The following is a 19,459-nucleotide window of genomic DNA, read 5'->3' on the forward strand; positions in this document are numbered from 1 at the left end:
AAAAAGAACCTATATAAACTTGCTGCCAGTGTGGCTGGTCCCCAAGACTCACATTACTCTAAAAGTGTTTTTCTTTTGTTGAATGTTTCTCATGTAAGTCTCCAAAGTTACAAGGTTTCAAAGAGAAGCAAAGGTTCTTTTTTCTTCCTTCAGAAAATGTCTGGAGTTTATATTAGCTATACAATTTTACAGAGCAAGAGCAGTAGTTACAAGCTCTTTTCAAATCAAATCCCTGTCTTGGAGTATTTCTGCCAACATTTCTTTTCTACCCTCCCAGTGGAGAACACCCCTCTGCTACTGTGAAACTCCGACTGACGGTGACAAATGATCACTCAGTACCATTCGATGAAAAGGTGGCCCTGGAATTCTTCTGGTTCCCTGTTTGGTTCTTGCTACCTTACACAGGATGGGAAGCCTTGCCTTACGTCCTGGGCACTGGGGTGGGTGTAATTAGGAAAATATAACTGGGTGTGGGAAAGCCAGGTGTGTTGTTTCCTTTAAATAAAGTTTGCTCCACAGATGGGGCATCTTTGCTTCCTCAAGGCAAAACAGCAGATGAACCCAAAGGGGATCAAAACGATGGACAAGAAGATGCCCAGGAAGGTGAAGGAGTCCTCCAGAACCCCGAGCCTGCAGACAGGGCAGCCTCCAACGACAACGATGGAAGTGGCAGGGTGCCGGGTGACATTCCGACTGTGGATGTTGCAGACCCTGGGGTGGTGGATGGGTAGCCCTGTGAGGAGGTAGGGGTAGGGCGGTGGCTGGGAGGGCGCCGTAGTGGTGTGGGCTATGCACAAAGTAGCCCTGGCCACCCTACAGGTTGTAGGCGGGAGGCTGCTCCTGCAGCAGGGGCTTGTGGTTCATGGCGGGCGGCGCCCACTGCGCCCAGCCTGGTTCCCGCTAGCGCCCCCGCTCCCTTTCGGACTCGGCTCCAGCTCGGACTCACGGGGACTCCCAGACGCCCGGCAGCGGATCTTCCCCAGGGGTGGGTGTGGGGTGAGGAAGTGGGGGTAGAGGAAGATGGCCTGGCCCAAACCTCAAAACCAGGAAATGGAAGGAAATGAAGGAAATGGAGAGGATGTTTTAGAGTTTTGAAAGTACAGAGAAATAAGGAGTAACTGCACGGTAGGCCTTGGTGAGGCTCTGAAGCACCAGCGATTATTCTGCACCCAAGCCTGTCACATATGGGAGTGAGGACAGCTGCCTTCAAACCTCATGGCCATGGGCCAGGGCACCAGGAGTAGCAGTCAGTGAATGAAAATCTCTGGACTCAGAGATTTCTGCATGTCTCTGAGGGAAGGGGACGGGGCTCTGTGGATACAGGCTGAGAATGAATTTCATCAACTATGTTGGGTATAGGCTGAGCCCAAGCTTACTGTAAAAATAAGTGAATATGACACTTATCATGCTCAACTGCCACAAAACAATTTTTTTAACACTGGTGTTTTGCATCTATACGTACAATCCACAAAGCAGTTACAAATGAATGAATGAATGAATAGGGAAAGATCACTGTTTAATATAGAAGGTTTGAAAAAGGAGAACCTCTAATTTGCCTTTATCTTCTCCACCAAGAACTATCTTCACTGTTACAAGCATTTAAGTCAGGGAGAGGATGGGAAAGGATAGCTGGCTGCCCCGTGAGGTGAAGTTTTCTAGCTTCAAGGCAGCACTCGTCAGGCTTTAAGAAAACCCAAGGTCTATATGCACATGGCAGAACCTCTGTGGGCTGCTCCCTTGGCCGCCTGAGGCCAGCAGCTCCACCAGGGCTCAGCTCCACCTGGCCAGGGAGCCCTTCCCGACTATGGCCCATCTGCTCCTCAACTCTCCCCAAGAGGCCAGGCTCTGCAGATGCCGAAGACCTGACATTAGGACCAGAGAGGGCTTATAAGTGGTCATGGCTGCCCTCTGGCTCCTGGCTCCTTGCCAATCTTGCCACGTAACTCTGAACACTGCAAGGCCAGGAGAGGACTGATTCCTCCCATAAGAACTTAGGCCTGTTTACAAACAGCTTTCCAGTCTAGGCCTCAGCTGTGCCAAGGATGGAAGATTTTATGACTACTGGCTGAGCATATCCTAACTTGAGTCTAGTGCTGCTACTGCCGTGAGTTTTGCCGTGACACAAAACCACTTTCTTTTTTTTTTTTTTCTAAACCTAAGTTCTATATGGAACTCTATGTTGAGACCATAGGCCCTGGACTGGATCCCAGTGACCATCACCTAGCCTCACACACCACCCACCTAATGCTGGTTTGTGCAGGCACAGAAACTATATACCCAGGCTCTGGTCAGAGCCTCAAGACTGGGTAACACTACCAACCCGCTCATTCCTGACATGTAAGCTAACACTCACCATCTGTCCACTGTCAACCTCTGGGCTCTCTTCCTCAAATTTCCTTCCAGCCATTCATTTTCACCACTCTCCAGAATCCCTATTTCATTCTATCATGTTCATCAATAATTTAAAAACCATTAAGAACTACATATACCTGGCTGAAATATCAACAATCAATGATTCCTCCCCACCCCCTCCTCTTTTTCTTTCTTTTTTTTTTTGCGGTACGCAGGCCTCTCACTGTTGTGGCCTCTCCCGTTGTGGAGCACAGGCTCCGGATGCGCAGGCCCAGCAGCCATGGCTCACGGGCCCAGCCGCTCCGCAGCATGTGGGATCCTCCCGGACCGGAGCACGAACCCGTGTCCCCTGCATCGGCAGGCGGACTCCCAATCACTGCAACAGCAGGGAAGCCCCTCTTTTTCTTTTTAATTAATTTATTTATGGCTGCGTTGGGTCTTCGTTGCTGCGCACAGGCTTTCTCTAGTTGTGGTGAGTAAGGGCTACTCTTTGTTGCAGTGCGCGAGCTTCTCATTACGGTGGCTTCTCTTATTGCGGGGCATGGGCTCTAGGCGCGCGGGCTTCAATAGTTGTGGCATGTGGGCTCAGTAGTGTGGCTCATGGGCTCTAGAGTGCAGGATCAGTAGTCATGGAGCACGAGCTTAGCTGCTCCACAGCATGTGGGATCTTCCCGGACCAGGGCTCAAACCCGTGTCCCCTGCAGTGGCAGGCAGATTCTTAACTACTGTACCAACAGGGAAGTCTCCCTTCTTCTTCTTAAGGCTTCTCTCCAGAGGCCCTCACCTTTAATTAGATTTCTGTTCAGTTCTTCTGGGGGGTTACCTTTTTATCACTAATAAGTTGGCTTTTGTTTTGTTTCATTTTGTTTTTTGTTACTTCTTGATCTAGTTATTTTAGACATCACTTACTAACTTCCTACTAGATTAGAAGGTGATTTAGGCCATCACCCCCCCACCCCCCAATCCCCCAGTAGAATTATATCACTATTTTTACTGCCTCTGTTATAATTTATAATTTCTATGTTGTTATCCTGAGGGTGATGGTGATGGAAAGATGCCAAAACAGACAGGAACTGGATATAATACCCTTGGATTCAGGGAGAGGATGTGCCTTGCACCCACAAAGGGCTGTAGGAGCAGAAGACAATATAGCTATGCCCACTGGAAAGCAGCTTCCCAAACCTCACAGGCCCATGGGGAGAAGCCCTCAGGCCTCTGATGCACCCTTGCTTGTGAGGTGGGGAGGAGAAGTCAGTAGTTTTCAGGGAAGCTCCCTTTGCCATTTTCACCAGGGTGAAGCATGCTGGGCTGAGGGAGAGGAGGTTTTTCTCCTGCCCTCTGATTGTTCTAAAACTGCCCGACAGGGGCTAATAACTGGTAAAACTCTACTACAGTGCTGTGTGCTTCCTGCAAAGGAGAACAGAATGTCAGTTCTGAGATATGTCCCAGCTGGCCTAGGCTGCAGGCCCAGCTGAGGCATATTCTTGCAGCTAGTTTTGGGAGGTTAAATAATATATTTGGACCTTTATTTCTTGTTCAATCATCTGTATTATCCCTAAAAAATTTTTTTTATTGTGGAAAATATTAAACTTTTTAACAAGTAGAGAGAACAGTATAATGAACCCCATGTGTTTATCACCCAGCTTTAATAATTACAGCTCATGGCCAATCTTATTTTATCCATCCATACTCTACCCATTTCCCCGTGATCATATTATTTTGAAGCAAATCCCAGACTTCCTATCATTTCATTCTTAAGTATTTCAATATAGCCAGTATTCCTTAACTACCCTCTTTGTAAAATTAGGGATGTTTGTGTCCTCATCCTTCCCTTTTCTTCTACTTCTCAACTCTTTTGAGAGTTTGACAAGATTCCAACCTAGAACAATTCAATCTTCTAACACCACACTATGTAGACTGGGACAATAAATTCTTGGTCTCTAACCCCTGCTGGCTCTTCAGCACTGGTCAACAATCATGCTGACAATATCAGAAAAAAGCTGCCATTACCTATATAAATGTTACAAAAGTTGCCAAAAAACCCAAAGTTCTGATACCGAGAATAAAGCTCTCATCTACAACTATGCGTTCATCTAGTGCACATTTATGGAGTGTCTACAGTTGATTAACACTATGCTATGACACAGAGGACACAGAAATATAAAAAAGCTCTTGCCCTTAAGGAAATGTTTGTAGAGTGAAAAACCAGACACGTCTATGACTGCAGAGGCACAGACGAGGAAAAGAAGCTGCTATGGGATATGTCGAAGGGTCATCAGAGGGACCTCTCCCCTGGGTTTCAAAATAAGACTCCCCAACCCAGCCCTGGTCCTTCCAATCCATTTTCGTAACTGCTGCCAGAGGCATCTTTCTAAAACACTGATCTTGGTCACTTCTTGGCTTAAAGCATTTCAATAACTCCCAGTGGTTTTCAGGCTACAGTGTAAATTCCTCAGCTGAAGCCCCAGTCTCTTCATGACAGCTTTGGTCTGCCCTGCTCTCCAGCTCCTTACTCACAGAACAGGCACTTCAGCTCAGCTAAACTCCTAGTAGTTCTGGAAAGTGACTGGACATGCCCCTTCCCCACCCAGAACACTGAACTCATGTTTCTTAGGGCTCAGCTCTGGTGTTGCCCCAGCTCGTGCAGACTCAGGCACCACAGGGCACTCCCTTCTCCTCCCAGGGTGTCCACGAGCACGGGGGCACCTCCCAGTATCTGGCATGGCTCCTGCTGTCCCCTCATGGCTGCCTCTCTGTGTCAGAAAGTCAGCTAAGTGAGTGAATGTTAAAGGAAGTCTAGTGGGTCCTAGCTATGGAGATCACAGGAGAGAGTTCTACTAGAGAAAGATTTGCCCATCCCAGCCATAGGTGGGGTTCATAGATGGTGTGGATGGGACTATCCAGGGAAAAGGGCCCAGAGGAAACCCAAGGGAACAATGGCACTGAACTGAGAAGAAACATCAAAGCCACAGCTGAAAAGTAGAAGAGAGGAGACTTTTCAGAAGATGGAATAATAAATAATGATCATGATGAAAACCATGAGGTTGTACAGGAAATTTAAATGCCATCTGAAACTAAGAGAGATTTATACTTTATTTTAGTTATTTTTTTTTGGCTGCACCGTGAGGCATGCAGGATCTTAGTTCCCCGACCAGGGATCGAACCTGCACCCCCTGTGTTGGGAGCGTAGAGTCTTAACCCCTGGACTGCCAGGGAAGTCCAGATTTATACTTTAAGTTTAGCTCTAAATGTATTTCGTGGCTTTATAATTTTTTAAATCCTTAAGGTACAGACATCTAATACCAGAAGCTATGTGTATACATTACTATCATAAAATAAATATAAACTTTAGAAGTATATCTGACTATTCAGAACAGCTAAAGAGTGAAAACAACCCAAGTATCCATTAACAGATGAATGGATAAACAAAATGTGGTTTATCCATACAATAGACTATTATTCAGTCTTAAAAAGGAATGAAGTACTGAAACATACTACATATGGTTGCACCTTGAAAACACTATGCTAAGTCAAAGAAGCCAGTCACAAAGGACCACCTATTACATGATTCAATTTATATAAAATGCCCCAAATAGGCAAATCCATAGAGAAAGAAAGTAGACTGGTGGTTGCCAGGGGCTAGAGGAAGGAAGAAATGAGAAGGGACTGCATCTGGATATGGGGTTTATTTTGGGGGTGATGAAAACATTCTAAAATATTCTGTGAATATATTAAAAACCACTGAATTGTACACTTTAAATGGGTGAATTGTATGGTATGTGACTTATATCTCAATAAAGCTGTTACTAGAAAAAGTACATCTGAGTGAAAACAAACAAAAGTTTCATACATCCTTTGCTTAGTAATGCAATCCTATTAGCATCCATAAACATAACTCTGACATCTAAATGAATGCCCAGTTCTCAATATAAATTCTGTGTTGCCTTTACTTGTGAACACTAGCCTCTCACATAAACGAGCAAATGAAACACCCAGCATGGAGAGGACTTTAATATTAGCTCTACATTACAATAACCACCTCTGTTGCAGAGCTTGTAACAAGCCAGAATCCCAGCGCCACCACCCATCTTCCCACCTCACACACAATGTCTACCTGTGCATTCTCTATTTTGAATACCTACCCTCCCAAACTATAACCATGGCTGAAGCCAGGTGAGTCCTGCTGACTCGGGGGAACATCTAGAATCACGTTTTGAAAGCAGAGGCTGAGCAAGGGGCACTCACCCACAAGAGCAACCAACCAGAAACCAGGCACAACTGACCCAACACACCCACCACCCTCTGACACACAGGCCTTTTCAGTCTGGGTGGTTTTTTACAATTTTAAACTGAATCTACAAAGATTTTTATAGTTAGTTGCAAACTCCCTCAGTTAGCAGTTGTAGGTTTTGATCTGTTCCTAATTATGGAAAAGAATCCTGGGGTCAGTTCAGAGTGAAAGAACTTGAGTTTACCATTACCATTTTTAAAACACTAATATTTACATGAATTTCTGAGTAGAGAATTAAATTGCCTCAGTTATTTTGCTTTAAAAAATGAGAATCAAAGACAAAAAAGGCTTTTGTCTGCATTGAAAGCCGTACTGAAATTTAACTGCATGACCTACATTGAACCATTTAGACATTTTCCTATTCTCTTCCTTAAATAAGTCTCTACATTTTAACTAAATCTATATGGTCTCTAAGTGTGTATTTAAAAGCTAACTACACCTAGAAAGACTAAGGCTCTGAGGAATATAAAGCAATACAGAAAGGTACAGCCCCCTCTGTTGAGAACATACCCACATCTGCCCAGGAAGATGCAAGCTCAGCCTGCCACACAGCACACACCCAGATACAGTCCCAAGTATAGAGAGAACCAGCATTGATCAGGTTCTTTTGAGAAGACACCAAGAATACATGATGCCAAGGGTCCAGTCACATTGTTCGTGAATACTGCAGCTATTTGTAACAATGAGCAAAATGACATATTTTCAACAGAACTTACCTGTTTTTTCAAGGGAAGCCTGGCAAACTAAATGGTGAGCATGCTATCATTTATTTTCGAAAGTGCTCCTGAATGCAGCTTTCATAAGTGGATCTTATTCAAGTGAGTGATCCAGTCCAGGTAAAGAGGACCAAAAAATCAGGTAGAAAATCATCTCTTTGAGTCTTAAACTTGAAAAAAGTATTTAAAAAAGTAAGTGTGGGGAAGAGATCCCTCCAGAAGGAAATGCCCATTTCAGTGACTTTCAGAGGGTGGGGAGCAACAGGGCAATGGGAGGAAAAAAAAAAACTGGAAGTCAGAATTGGCAACAGCAACGCTATCTCCAGCACAAAAGCCTGTTTATACGCACAGAGCCCTCTTTCCAAATGGGAAAAACACCAGCAATATAAGTCAAGGTTTTCACTAAGAATCTTAAAAATATTAATCAGTTTTCAACTATAAGAAACAAAGCTTGAAGTTCAATCGGATTTGGAATATAATAAGGTATGTCAGTATGAAAACAACCTGAACTTAAAACAAGTCAGTAAATTATATTTACTAGAACCCAAATAAAATATTTTACAATTGTATGTGATCTGTAACTTGGCAGTGTTAGCAGACATTATCAAATTGAAATTGTACTGACTAGAGCCTAGAGCTCAAATTCCCTGGGGTTAGAGAAACAACCTAACCCTGCTAGCCCCACTCCAAATATAGCCAGTGGCAGAGAAAATTCTAATATGGCTCCTAAGATTCCTACTATATTGATGTGCATATCCTGTATAATCCCCTCCCCTTGAGAGTGGGTGAGTCTGACCTAATCTAATGAACCCTTTGAAAAGAGGGTCAAGAAGAAGTCAGAGAAAGTTGAAGCTTCAGTAGGTCTGTATCTATTTTTGGTCTAAAATTTTTATTTTCAAATGTTACATAAATGGAATCGTGCAGCATGTACATTTCTAAGATTTTTTTTCCACTCAGCAAAACTTCCTCAGATGCATCCAAGTTGTATCAATAGTTTGTTTCTTCTTATTGCTGAGCATTACTCCATGATATGTATGTAGCACAGTGTGTTTAACCATTCACCTGTTGAGAAATACTTGGGTTGTTTCCAGTTGGGGCTATTATGAATGAAGCTAAATATTGCTGCTGTACAGGTGCTATAAACATTGGTATACAGGTGTTTGTATGAACATCAGTTTTCATTTCTCTGGGATAAATGCCCAGGAATACAATTGCTGCGTTAAGTATAGTAAGTGCCAAACTATTTTCCAGACTGGCTGTGCCATCTTATCAGCAATGCATGCATGATCCAATTTCTCTGCATTCTCTCTAGCATTTGGTGTTATCACTATTTTAAATTTTAGCCATTTGATAGGTGTGTAGTGATATCTCATTCTCACTGTGGGGTGGTTTTTTTTTGGCTATGCCTCGTGGCTTGTGGGATCTCAGTTCCCTGACCAGGGATTGAACCGGGGCCCTCGGCAGTGGAAGGGTGGAGTCCTACCCACTGGACCACCAAGGAATTCCCTCTGATTGTGGGTTTTGTTTTTTTTTTAATGAAGATGTTTACAATAGTTTATTTTAGGTTATTTCCAATTTTTCACCAGTTTAAAAAATTGACCAACTCAATGAAACCTTGTGAATACAATGTTCTCATTGTGGTTTTCATTTTTTTTAATGGCTTTTAATACTGAACATCTTTCATGTGGTTATCTGCCATACTTATATCCTCTTCGATAAAATGTCTCTTCATATCCTTTGTCCATTTTCTAATTGGATTGTTTATTTTTTTAATGTTGAGTTTTGAGAATTCTTTTTATATTCTAGATGCAAGTCCTCTGTCAGAAATATTTTTCCAAATATTTTCTCCCAGTATATAGCTTATCTTGTTTTTTTCTTTTTTTAAAATTAATTAATTAATTAACTAATTTACGGCTGCACTGGGTCTCTGCTGCTGCACGCGGGCTTTCTCTAGTTCCAGCGAGCAGGAGCTACTCTTGCGGTGTGCGGGCTTCTCATTGTGGTGGCTTCTCTTGTTGTGGAGCACGGGCTCTAGGCACGCAGGCTTCAGTAGCTGTGACACGTGGGCTCAGTAGTTGTGGCTCACAGGCTCTAGAGCGCAGGTTCAGTAGTTGTGGTGCATGGGCTTAGCTGCTCCGCGGCATGCGGGATCTTCCTGGACCAGGGCTCGAACCTGTGTCCCCTGCATTAGCAGGCAGATTCTTAACCAATGCATCACCAGGGAAGCCTTATAGCTTGTTTTTTTTCATCCTCTTACCAGTGTCTTTCACAGAGCAAAAGCTTTTTTTTTTTTTTTTGCAGTACGTGGGCCTCTCACCATTGTGGCCTCTCCCGTTGCGGAGCACAGGCTCCGGACGCGCAGGCTCAGCGGCCATGGCTCACGGGCCTAGCTGCTCCGCAGCATGTGGGACCTTCCCAGACCGGGGCACGAACCCGCGTCCCCTGCATCGGCAGGCGGACTCTCAACCACTGCGCCACCAGGGATGCCCCAAGCTTTTGATTTTGATGTGGGTAATTTATTAATTTTTTTCCATAGGTCATATTTTTGTTGTCAAATCTGAAAATCTTCTGCCTAGCTTGAGGATATGAAGATTTTCTCCTATTTTTTTCCTAAAAGTTTTAGTTTTGCATTTTACATTTAAACCTGTGATCCACATTGAATTAATTTTTGTGTAGGATGTGAGGTTTAGGTCAAAGTTCATTTACTTGCCTATGGTTGTCCAATTGTTATAGCATTATTTGTTGAAAAGGCTATCCTTCTTCCACTGAATTGACTGCATCTCTGTCAAAAAACAGTTGGATGTTTTTATGTGGTTCTATTTCTGGGTTCTTTATTCTGTTCCATTGATCTATGTGTCTATCTCTCCAACAATAACCACAATGTCTTGATTACCATAGCTAAATAGGAAGTATTATTAATATTTCATATAGCAATTCTTCCCACTTTATTCCTCTTTTCAAAACTGTTATAGCTAATCTAGAATCTTTGCTTTTTATATAAATATTAGAATCAGCTTGTCATTGTCTAAAAAGAACCTTGCTTTTTACAAAAAACTTTATTTTTTTATACAGCAGGCTCTTATTAGTCATCAATTTTATACACATCAGTGTATACATGTCAATCCCAATTGCCCAATTCATCACCCCCCCACCCCGCGGCTTTCCCCCCTTGGTGTCCTTACGTTTGTTCTCTACATCTGTGTCTCAATTTCTGCCCTGCAAACCGGTTCATCTGTACCATTTTTCTAGGTTCCACATATATGCATTAATATACGATATTTGTTTTTCTCTTTCTGACTAACTTAGCTCTGTATGACAGTCTCTAGATCCATCCACGTCTCTACAAATGACCCAATTTCATTTTTTTAATGGCTGAGTAATATTCCATTGTATATATGTAACACAACTTCTTTATCCAGTCATCTGTCAATGGGCATTTAGGTTGCTTCCATGACCTGGCTATTGTAAATAGTGCTGCAATGAACATTGGGGTGCATGTGTCTTTTTGAATTGTGGTTTTCTCTGGGTATATGCCCAGTAGTGGGATTGCTGGATCATATGGTAATTCTATTTTTAGTTTTTTAAGGAACCTCCATACTGTTCTCCATAGTGGCTGTATCAGTTTACATTCCCACCAACAGTGCAAGAGGAGGTTCCCTTTTCTGCACACCCTCTCCAGCATTTGTTGTTTGTAGATTTTCGGATGATGCCCATTCTAACTGGTGTGAGGTGATACCTCATGGTAGTTTTGATTTGCATTTCTCTAATAATTAGTGATGCTGAGCAGCTTTTCATGTGCTTCTTGGCCATCTGTATGTCTTCTTTGGAGAAATGTCTATTTAGGTCTTCTGCCCATTTTTGGATTGGGTTGATTGTTTTTTTAATATTGAGCTGCATGAGCTGTTTATATATTTTGGACATTAATCCTTTGTCCGTTGATTCGTTTGCAAATATTTTCTCCCATTCTGAGGGTTGTCTTTTCGTCTTGTTTATGGTTTCCTTTGCTGTACAAAAGCTTTTAAGTTTCATTAGGTCCCATTTGTTTATTTTTGTTTTTATTTCAATTACTCTAGGAGGTGGATCAAAAAAGATCTTGCTGTGATTTATGTCAAAGAGTGTTCTGCATATGTTTTCCTCTAAGAGTTTTATAGTGTCTGGTCTTACATTTAGGTCTCTAATCCATTTTGGTTTTATTTTTGTGTATGGTGTTAGGGAGTGTTCTAATTTCATTCTTTTACATGTAGCTGTCCAGTTTTCCCAGCACCACTTATTGAAGAGACTGTCTTTTCTCCATTGTATATCCTTGCCTCCTTTGTCATAGATTAGTTGACCATAGGTGCATGGGTTTACCTCTGGGCTTTCGATCTTGTTCCATTGATCTATGTTTCTGTTTTTGTGCCAGTACCATATTGTCTTGATTACTGTAGGTTTGTATTATAGTCTGAAGTCAGGGAGTCTGATTCCTCCAGCTCCATTTTTTTCCCTCAAGACTGCTTTGGGTATTCTGGGTCTTTTGTGTCTCCATACAAATTTTAAGATTTTTTGTTCTAGTTCCGTAAAAAATGTCACTGGTAATTTGATAGGGATTGCATTGAATCTGTAGATTGCTTTCAGTAGTATAGTCATTTTCACAATATTGATTCTTCCAATCCAAGAACATGGTATATCTCTCCATCTGTTGGTATCATTTTTAATTTCTTTCATCAGTGTCTTACAGTTTTCTGCATACAGGTCTTTTGTCTCCCTAGGTAGGTTTATTCCTAGGTATTTTATTCTTTTTGTTGCAATGGTAAATGGGAGTGTTTCCTTAATTTCTCTTTCAGATTTTTCTCATTAGTGTATAGGAATGCAAGAGATTTCTGTGCATTAATTTTGTATCCTGCTACTTTACCAAATTCATTGATTACCTCTAGTAGTTTTCTGGTGGCATCTTTAGGATTTTCTATTTACAGTATCATGTCATATGCAAACAGTGACAGTTTTACTTCTTCTTTTCCAATTTAGTATTCCTTTTTCTTCTCTGATTGCCGTGGCTAGGACTTCCAAAACTATGTTGAATAACAGCAGTGAGAGTGGACATCCTTGTCTTGTTCCTGATCTTAGAGGAAATGCTTTCAGTTTTTCACCATTGAGAATGATGTTTGCTGTGGGTTTTTCATATATGGCCTTTACTATGTTGAGGTAGGTTCCCTCTATGCCCACTTTGTGGAGAGTTTTTACCATATATCGGTGTTGAATTTTGTCAAAAGCTTTTTCTGCATCTATTGAGATGATCGTAAGGTTTTTATTCTTCAATTTGTTAATATGGTGTATCACATTGATTGATTTGCATATATTGAAGAATCCTTGCATCCCTGGCATAAATCCCACTTGGTCACGGTGTATGATCCTTTTAATGTGTTGTTGGATTCTGTTTGCTAGTATTTTGTTGAGAATTTTTGCATCTATATTCATCAGTGATATTGGTCTGTAATTTTCTCTTTTTGTAGTATCTTTGTCTGGTTTTGGTATCAGGGTGATGGTGGCCTCATAGAATGAGTTTGGGAGTGTTCCTTCCTCTGCAATTTTTTGGAAGAGTTTGAGAAGGATGGGTTTTAGCTCTTCTCTAAATGTTTGATAGAATTCACCTGTGAAGCCATCCGGTCCTGGACTTCTCTTTGTTGGAAAATTTTTTATCACAGTTTCAATTTCATTACTTGTGATTGGTCTGTTCATATTTTCTATTTCTTCCTGCTTCAGTCTTGGAAGGTTATACCTTTCTAAGAATTTGTCTATTTATTCCAGGTTGTCCATTTTATTGGCATAGAGTTGCTGGCAGTAGTCTCTTAGGATGCTTTGTATTTCTGCGTGTCTGTTGTAACTTCTCCTTTTTCATTTCTAATTTTACTGATCTGAGTCCTCTCCCTCTTTTTCTTGATGAGTCTTGCTAATGGTTTATCAATTTTGTTTATCTTCTCAAAGAACCAGTTTTTAGTTTTACTGATCTTTGCTATTGTTTTCTTTCTTTCTATTTCATTTATTTCTGCTCTGATCTTTATGATTTCTTTCCTTCTGCTAACTTTGGGTTTTGTTTGTTCTTCTTTCTCTAGTTCCTTTAGGTGTAAGGCTAGATTGTTTATTTGAGATTTTTCTTGTTTCTTGAGGTTGGCTTGTATAGCTATAAACTTCCCTCTTAGAACTGCTTTTGCTGCATCCCATAGGTTTTGGATTGTCGTGCTTTCATTGTCATTTGTCTCTAGGTAGTTTTTGACTTCCTGTTTGATTTCTTCAGTGATCTCGTGGTTATTTAGTAACGTAGTGTTTAGCCTCCATGTGTTTGTGTTTTTTACGTTTTTTTCCCCTGTAATTCATTTCTAATCTCATAGTGTTGTGGTCAGAAAAGATGCTTGATATGATTTCAATTTTCTTAAATTTACTGAGGCTTGATTTGTGACCCAAGATATGATCTACCCTGGAGAATGTTCCGTGTGCACTTGAGAAGAAAGTTTAATCTGTTGTTTTTGGATGGAATGTCCTATAAATATCAATTAAATCTATCTGGTCTATTGTGTCATTTAAAGCTTCTGTTTATTTATTTTCATTTTGGATGATCTGTCCATTTGTGTAAGTGAGGTGTTAAAGTCCCCCACTATTATTGCGTTACTGTCCATTTCCTCTTTTACAGCTGTTAGCAGTTGCCTTATGTATTGAGGTGCTCCTATGCTGGGTGCATATATATTTATAATTGTTATATCTTCTTCTTGGATTGATCCCTTGATCATTATGTAGTGTCCTTCCTTGTGTCTTGTAACATTCGTTAAAGTCTATTTTATCTGATATGAGTATTGCTACTCCAGCTTTCTTTTGATTTCCATTGGCATGGAATATCTTTTTCCATCCCCTCACTTTCAGTCTGTATGTGTCCCTAGGTCTGAAGTGGGTCTCTTGTAGACAGCATATATATGGGTCTTACTTTTGTATCCATTCAGCAAGGCTGTGTCTTTTGGTTGGAGCATCTAATCCATTCACGTTTAAGGTAATTATCAATATGTATGTTCCTATTACCATTTTCTTAATTGCGTTGGGTTTGTTTTTGTAGGTCCTTTTCTTCTCTTGTGTTTCCCACTTAGAGAAGTTCCTTTAGCATTTGTTGTAGAGCTCGTTTGGTAGTGCTGAATTCTCTTAGCTTTTGCTTGTCTTTAAAGCTTTTGATTTCTCCATCGAATCTGAATGAGATCCTTGCTGGGTAGAGTAATCTTGGTTGTAGGTTCTTCCCTTTCATCACTTTAAGTATATATGCCACTCTCTTCTGGCTTGTAGAGTTTCTGCTGAGAAATCAGCTGTTAATCTTATGGGAGTTCCCTTGTATGTTATTTGTTGTTTTTCCCTTGCTGCTTTCAATAATTTCTCTTTGTCTTTAATTTTTGTCAATTTGATTACTACGTGTCTCAGTGTGTTTCTCCTTGGGTTTATCCTGTATGGGACTCATTGCGCTTCCTGGACTTGGGTGGCTATTTCCTTTCCCATGTTAAGGAACGTTTCAACTATAATCTCTTCAAATATTTTCTCTGGTCCTTTCTCTCTCTCTTTTCCTTCTGGCACCCCTATAATGTGAATGTTGTTGAGTTTAATGTTGTCCCAGAGGTCTCTTAGGCTGTCTTCATTCCTTTTCATTCTTTTTTCTTTATTTTGTTCTGCAGCAGTGAATTCCACCATTCTGTCTTCCAGGTCACTTATCTGCTCTTCTGCCTCAGTTATTCTGCTATTGATTCCTTCTAGTCTAGTTTTCATTTCAGTTATTGTATTGTTCATCTCTGTTTGTTTGTTCTTTAATTTTTTTAGGTCTTTGTTAAACATTTCTTGCATCTTCTCGATCTTTGCCTCCATTCTTTTTCCGAGGTCCTGGATCATCTTCACTATCATTATTCTGAATTCATTTTCTTGAAGGTTGCCTATCTCCATTTCATTTAGTTGTTTTTCTGGGGTTTTATCTTGTTCCTTCATCTGGTACATAGCCCTCTGCCTTTTCATCTTGTCTATCTTTCTGTGAATGTGGTTTTTGTTCCACAGGCTGCAGGATTGTAGTTCTTCTTGCTTTTGCTGTCTGCCCTCTGGTCTGTTTTTTTAAAGTTTAAAAAATTGGGGCAAATATATATTAAGATAAAATTTACCATTTTAACCATTTTTAAGTATATGATTCAATACACTTAAGCACAGATGCTGCCAAGATAAGAGGACAGTGTGAACAACTTTGTGTCAATGCATTTGAAAACATATGAAATAAATTAACATCTAGAAAAAATTATCTTAAGTAATGCAAACAGAGAGAGAATATCCAAAACATCCCGTAACTATTAAAGAAGTTGAATCAGCAATTAAAAAAGAAAAGAAAACTCCACAAATAAAACACCAGAATCAAATGATTTTACAACAGGGATCTATCAAGTATGCAAGGTTCATATATTCATATAATTCTAATCTTATATAACGTCTTTCAGAAGTGAGAAAGAGAGATAACTCCTCAATTTATAAATAAAGGTTAGTTTAACTTTGATATAAAAACCATAACAAAGACAGGAAAGGAAAATTACCAGACTTTCTCACTCATGAGATAGATACAAAATTCTAACCAATATATTAGAAACTGAGTCCAGCAACAGATAAAGTAAAAAATCATATATCATGCCAAGTCAGGTTTATTCCAGGAATGCAAATAATTTCCAGGGTCCTGGCTTATGCAATAGGACAAATGGTGGTGCCATTCACTAGAAAGGAAGCAGAGGGTTTGGGGCTAAGATCACAAGAATAACTAACTCCCTGAGTACAGGGAGCCTGTGAATGTCCAGGTAGAGATGCCTAGGCAGCAACTAAGAACACTGGTCTGGAGTTCAAGTGTAAGCAGGGCTGAAGACAGAGTACTGAGAATCAAAAGTACAGAAGTAGTACAATAAGTCTTACAAGTGGGATAAAGACAGAGGAGAACCATGGCCTGAATCTCAGACAACCTCAGTGTTTAAGGAAGAAGATTCCTTAAAAAGACAGGCTAGAGAATCAGGGAAAGGACCAGGAAGGCAGGAAAGATGCTGACTCAAATCATGCAATGAGAAGGAGAAGGGGACTAAAGAATTCAGTCACTGGAGTCCACCGTGGCAGTCAGCTTCAGGATGTGGTGAAGGAGGAAGGTAGACTGTTGCGGGCTGATGGGTGAATGGATAAGAGGAAACAAACAGGGAGTGTGGTCAATGCGTACAAGAAGGCTAGCTGGGAAGGGAAGCAGAGAGTGTGCAAGAACAAAGGAAGAAGCAGATTAGAGGATAAACAAATCTGTGGACCATCTAAATAGAAAAAGAGGGTGGTGAGAAAAAAATACAACACAGAGCCTGTCCTCCACATTCCAGAAAGGAAAAGAGTGACTGACTGTTCTTTAGTTACAGTCCCAAGGCATGAACACATACCCACCAGAACAAGATTTCAAGCCCATCCCAAATGATCAGTGGCGACTTGCTTCACTTGATCACACTACTGAAAGTTGGCAAGCAGCCAGAGCCCCAGTCTAGTGACCACGTTTCCACGGCTAAAGGTGAATCAGTCGTTCCTAAGTCCACCCTTAGACACAGATGTAGAGAACAAACGTATGGACACCAAGGGGGGGAAAAGGGTGGTGGTGGTGGTGGGATGAATTGGGAGATTGGGATTGACATATATACACTAATATGTATAAAATAGATAACTAATAAGAACCTGCTGTATAAAAAATAAATTCAATTAAACAAATAAACAAAAGTCCACCCTTCCCGGAACTCCACACCTTTACCCAAAATGAAGGGGGTTAAAGCAGAAAGTACTGAGGCAAGGCCTCAAAGACATAGTGACAGATGATTATAAAGAGCATAAATGGGGCCATGGGTCAAGCCTGGATAAGAGGGAGTGCACTGGTCCCCTGGGAACAGAGAAAAGGGGCAGGTTGATAGCAGCAGTGGCTGCAGCAGGCAACATGAACCCTTAGACCTACCCTTTCAGGTCACATGTACAAAGAATCTGAGTCATGGAGAGCCTACAGGAATTGTACAAGAGCAAGCCAGGGCTCAAACCTGCATCTGTCTGACTATAAGGCCTAAACCCTTAAGGTGACCTTATACTGTCCTCCACTGTGTCCCCATTACCCTCCATCCTATGCTCCTTTAAGACCTGATAGCATTTTGGGGATCTTCTCATATGGCACTTTCCATACGCCAGCTTTCACTGGTTATGTGTGTTTGCTTCATTTATATGCACCTTACTCATTCCAGAATTGAAGCTCTTTGTGTAGCTCTAGAGGCTTTTTAGTGACAAGTCCTTAATGAAGAAATAAATACAGTTGTAATTACCAAATCTGTTATATATCACTTGCTTTCAAAAGTGCTTACAGGGACTTCCCTGGTGGCACAGTGGTTAAGAATCCACCTGCCAATGCAGGGGACACGGGTTCGATCCCTGGTCCAGGAAGATCCCACATGCCGCGGAGCAACAACTACATGCGCCACAACTACTGAGCCTGTGCTCTAGAGCCCACAAGCCACAACTACTGAGTCCACGTGCCACAATTACTGAAGCCCACGCACCTAGACCCTGTGCCCCGGAACGAGAAGCCACTTCAGTGAGAAGCACCGCAACAAAGAGTAGCCCCCGCTCGCTGCAACTAGAGAAAGCCCGTGTGCAGCAACAAATACCCAACTCAGCCAAAAATAAATAAATAAAAATAAATTTATTTAAAAAGTGCTTATAAATTTCCTTCATAAGTGATTTAAGGCAGCCCCACTACAATCTTCTTTTATGGTATGTGCTCAGCACTCCTTTACCACAGATATTACAAAGGCAAAACAATATTAATATTGTACATTTCGTTTACCGCAAGTTACAGATTAGTGAATTTAGTTTCACTACAGACATTTCACCATCTTTGCAAGTATGAGACTAAAAAGCACTTCTTACCTGAATTTTGATGGGCCAGGTGAAATTACTGACATAAACAAAGAAAGTGATATTTGGGTGGTTGCGAAAATCAAACTTCTCATTAGAGAAACTATCTTTGTACTCCTTAATGTTTGTTTTTGAAACAACAGGCATCTCTTCTCCAGCCTGGGTTCCAGCTGTTAGGAAGAAAAGAATGAAATAAAGAGACTTTTTAGGGGACCGAATCTGCCCTCACTAATAATAATGATAATAGCATTTATTAAACACTATGTTCCAGAAACGGCCTTTAAGAGCTCGATCTCATTTAATTGTGACAACTATTATCCTCATTTACACATCAGAAAACTCAGGTTCAGGAAAAATAAGTAACTTGGCTCAGGTCACATAGCCAGGAAGTAGAGTTGGGATTTGAAGCTGGGAGGGCTGATACACAAGCCTATGCCCTTAACCCAGATGACTTTACCAGGATCCCCTACAACTCCTCCCACAGAAACAGGCTACATGTGGCTTTGAAAATCCAGATACCACTAGAATCCTATTAACAAGCAATGGCATTCATTCTGCCCACAACACTTCACTTGCTTTGCACTGCCCCCTTAAAGCTGTTTGGCAGTGCTCTAGATCCCCCATACCAGGGACACGGATTCAGCCCTCACTTTTTAACTAGCAGTGACCGCAAGTCTCAACAGCAGCAGGGAGGAAGGAGCTCTAGGGGTCACTCAGTCCCTTCTGCTACCAGCTACAACTGACTCTAAATCCCTCCAATCTGATATAAACCTATCCTATTCCCAGGCAGTCCTTCAACATTCCACATTGTCCCTCAGCCAGGAATTCTAGTGTTTATAAAGATTCATGAAATAGGCTTTTCCCATGTCTGAGTTAAATCCTGTGACTGAAGCCAGATTGGCTGGTCCTCATTGAGACTGTCATTGTAAATCAATCACATACTCAGGGATGCTACCTTTCTCCAAACAAAGGCTTTGATAATTCAGACTTTTTCTTAAAGACCTCTCCTCACTGCAAGTTTCTGAACCTTTTCTGAATTCTACACAATCTTTTAAGATATGATGAACACAAAGTGATGTGCAAAGTAATGTTTTTATTTTGTTTCAGTCTAACTGATTGTGTTTTGACCAAAAAACAGTATTGTGATAGTAATAATGATGAT

General features: G+C 41.1%; 1 protein-coding gene and 1 pseudogene across 5 annotated transcripts in view; both read right to left on the reverse strand.

Moving 5' to 3' along the window:
• ATRN (attractin) overlaps positions 1 to 19,459 on the reverse strand; it is a 175,850-nt gene that overhangs the window by 42,358 nt on the left and 114,033 nt on the right. For all 4 annotated transcript variants that reach the window (XM_082858005.1, XM_082858002.1, XM_082858004.1 and 1 more), the window contains exon 24: positions 18,310 to 18,467. In XM_082858005.1, the coding sequence (XP_082714131.1) occupies positions 18,310 to 18,467 (158 nt within the window). The remainder of the gene's footprint in view (positions 1 to 18,309; positions 18,468 to 19,459) is intronic.
• Positions 497 to 864, reverse strand: LOC309972688 (membrane protein BRI3-like; annotated as a pseudogene). Its single transcript has one exon. The product of its transcript is annotated as a membrane protein BRI3-like (transcript).

This window comes from Leucopleurus acutus (genome assembly GCF_964270905.1).
Source record: "Leucopleurus acutus genome assembly, chromosome: 16".
In the NCBI taxonomy this organism is placed as follows: Eukaryota; Metazoa; Chordata; class Mammalia; order Artiodactyla; family Delphinidae; genus Leucopleurus; species Leucopleurus acutus.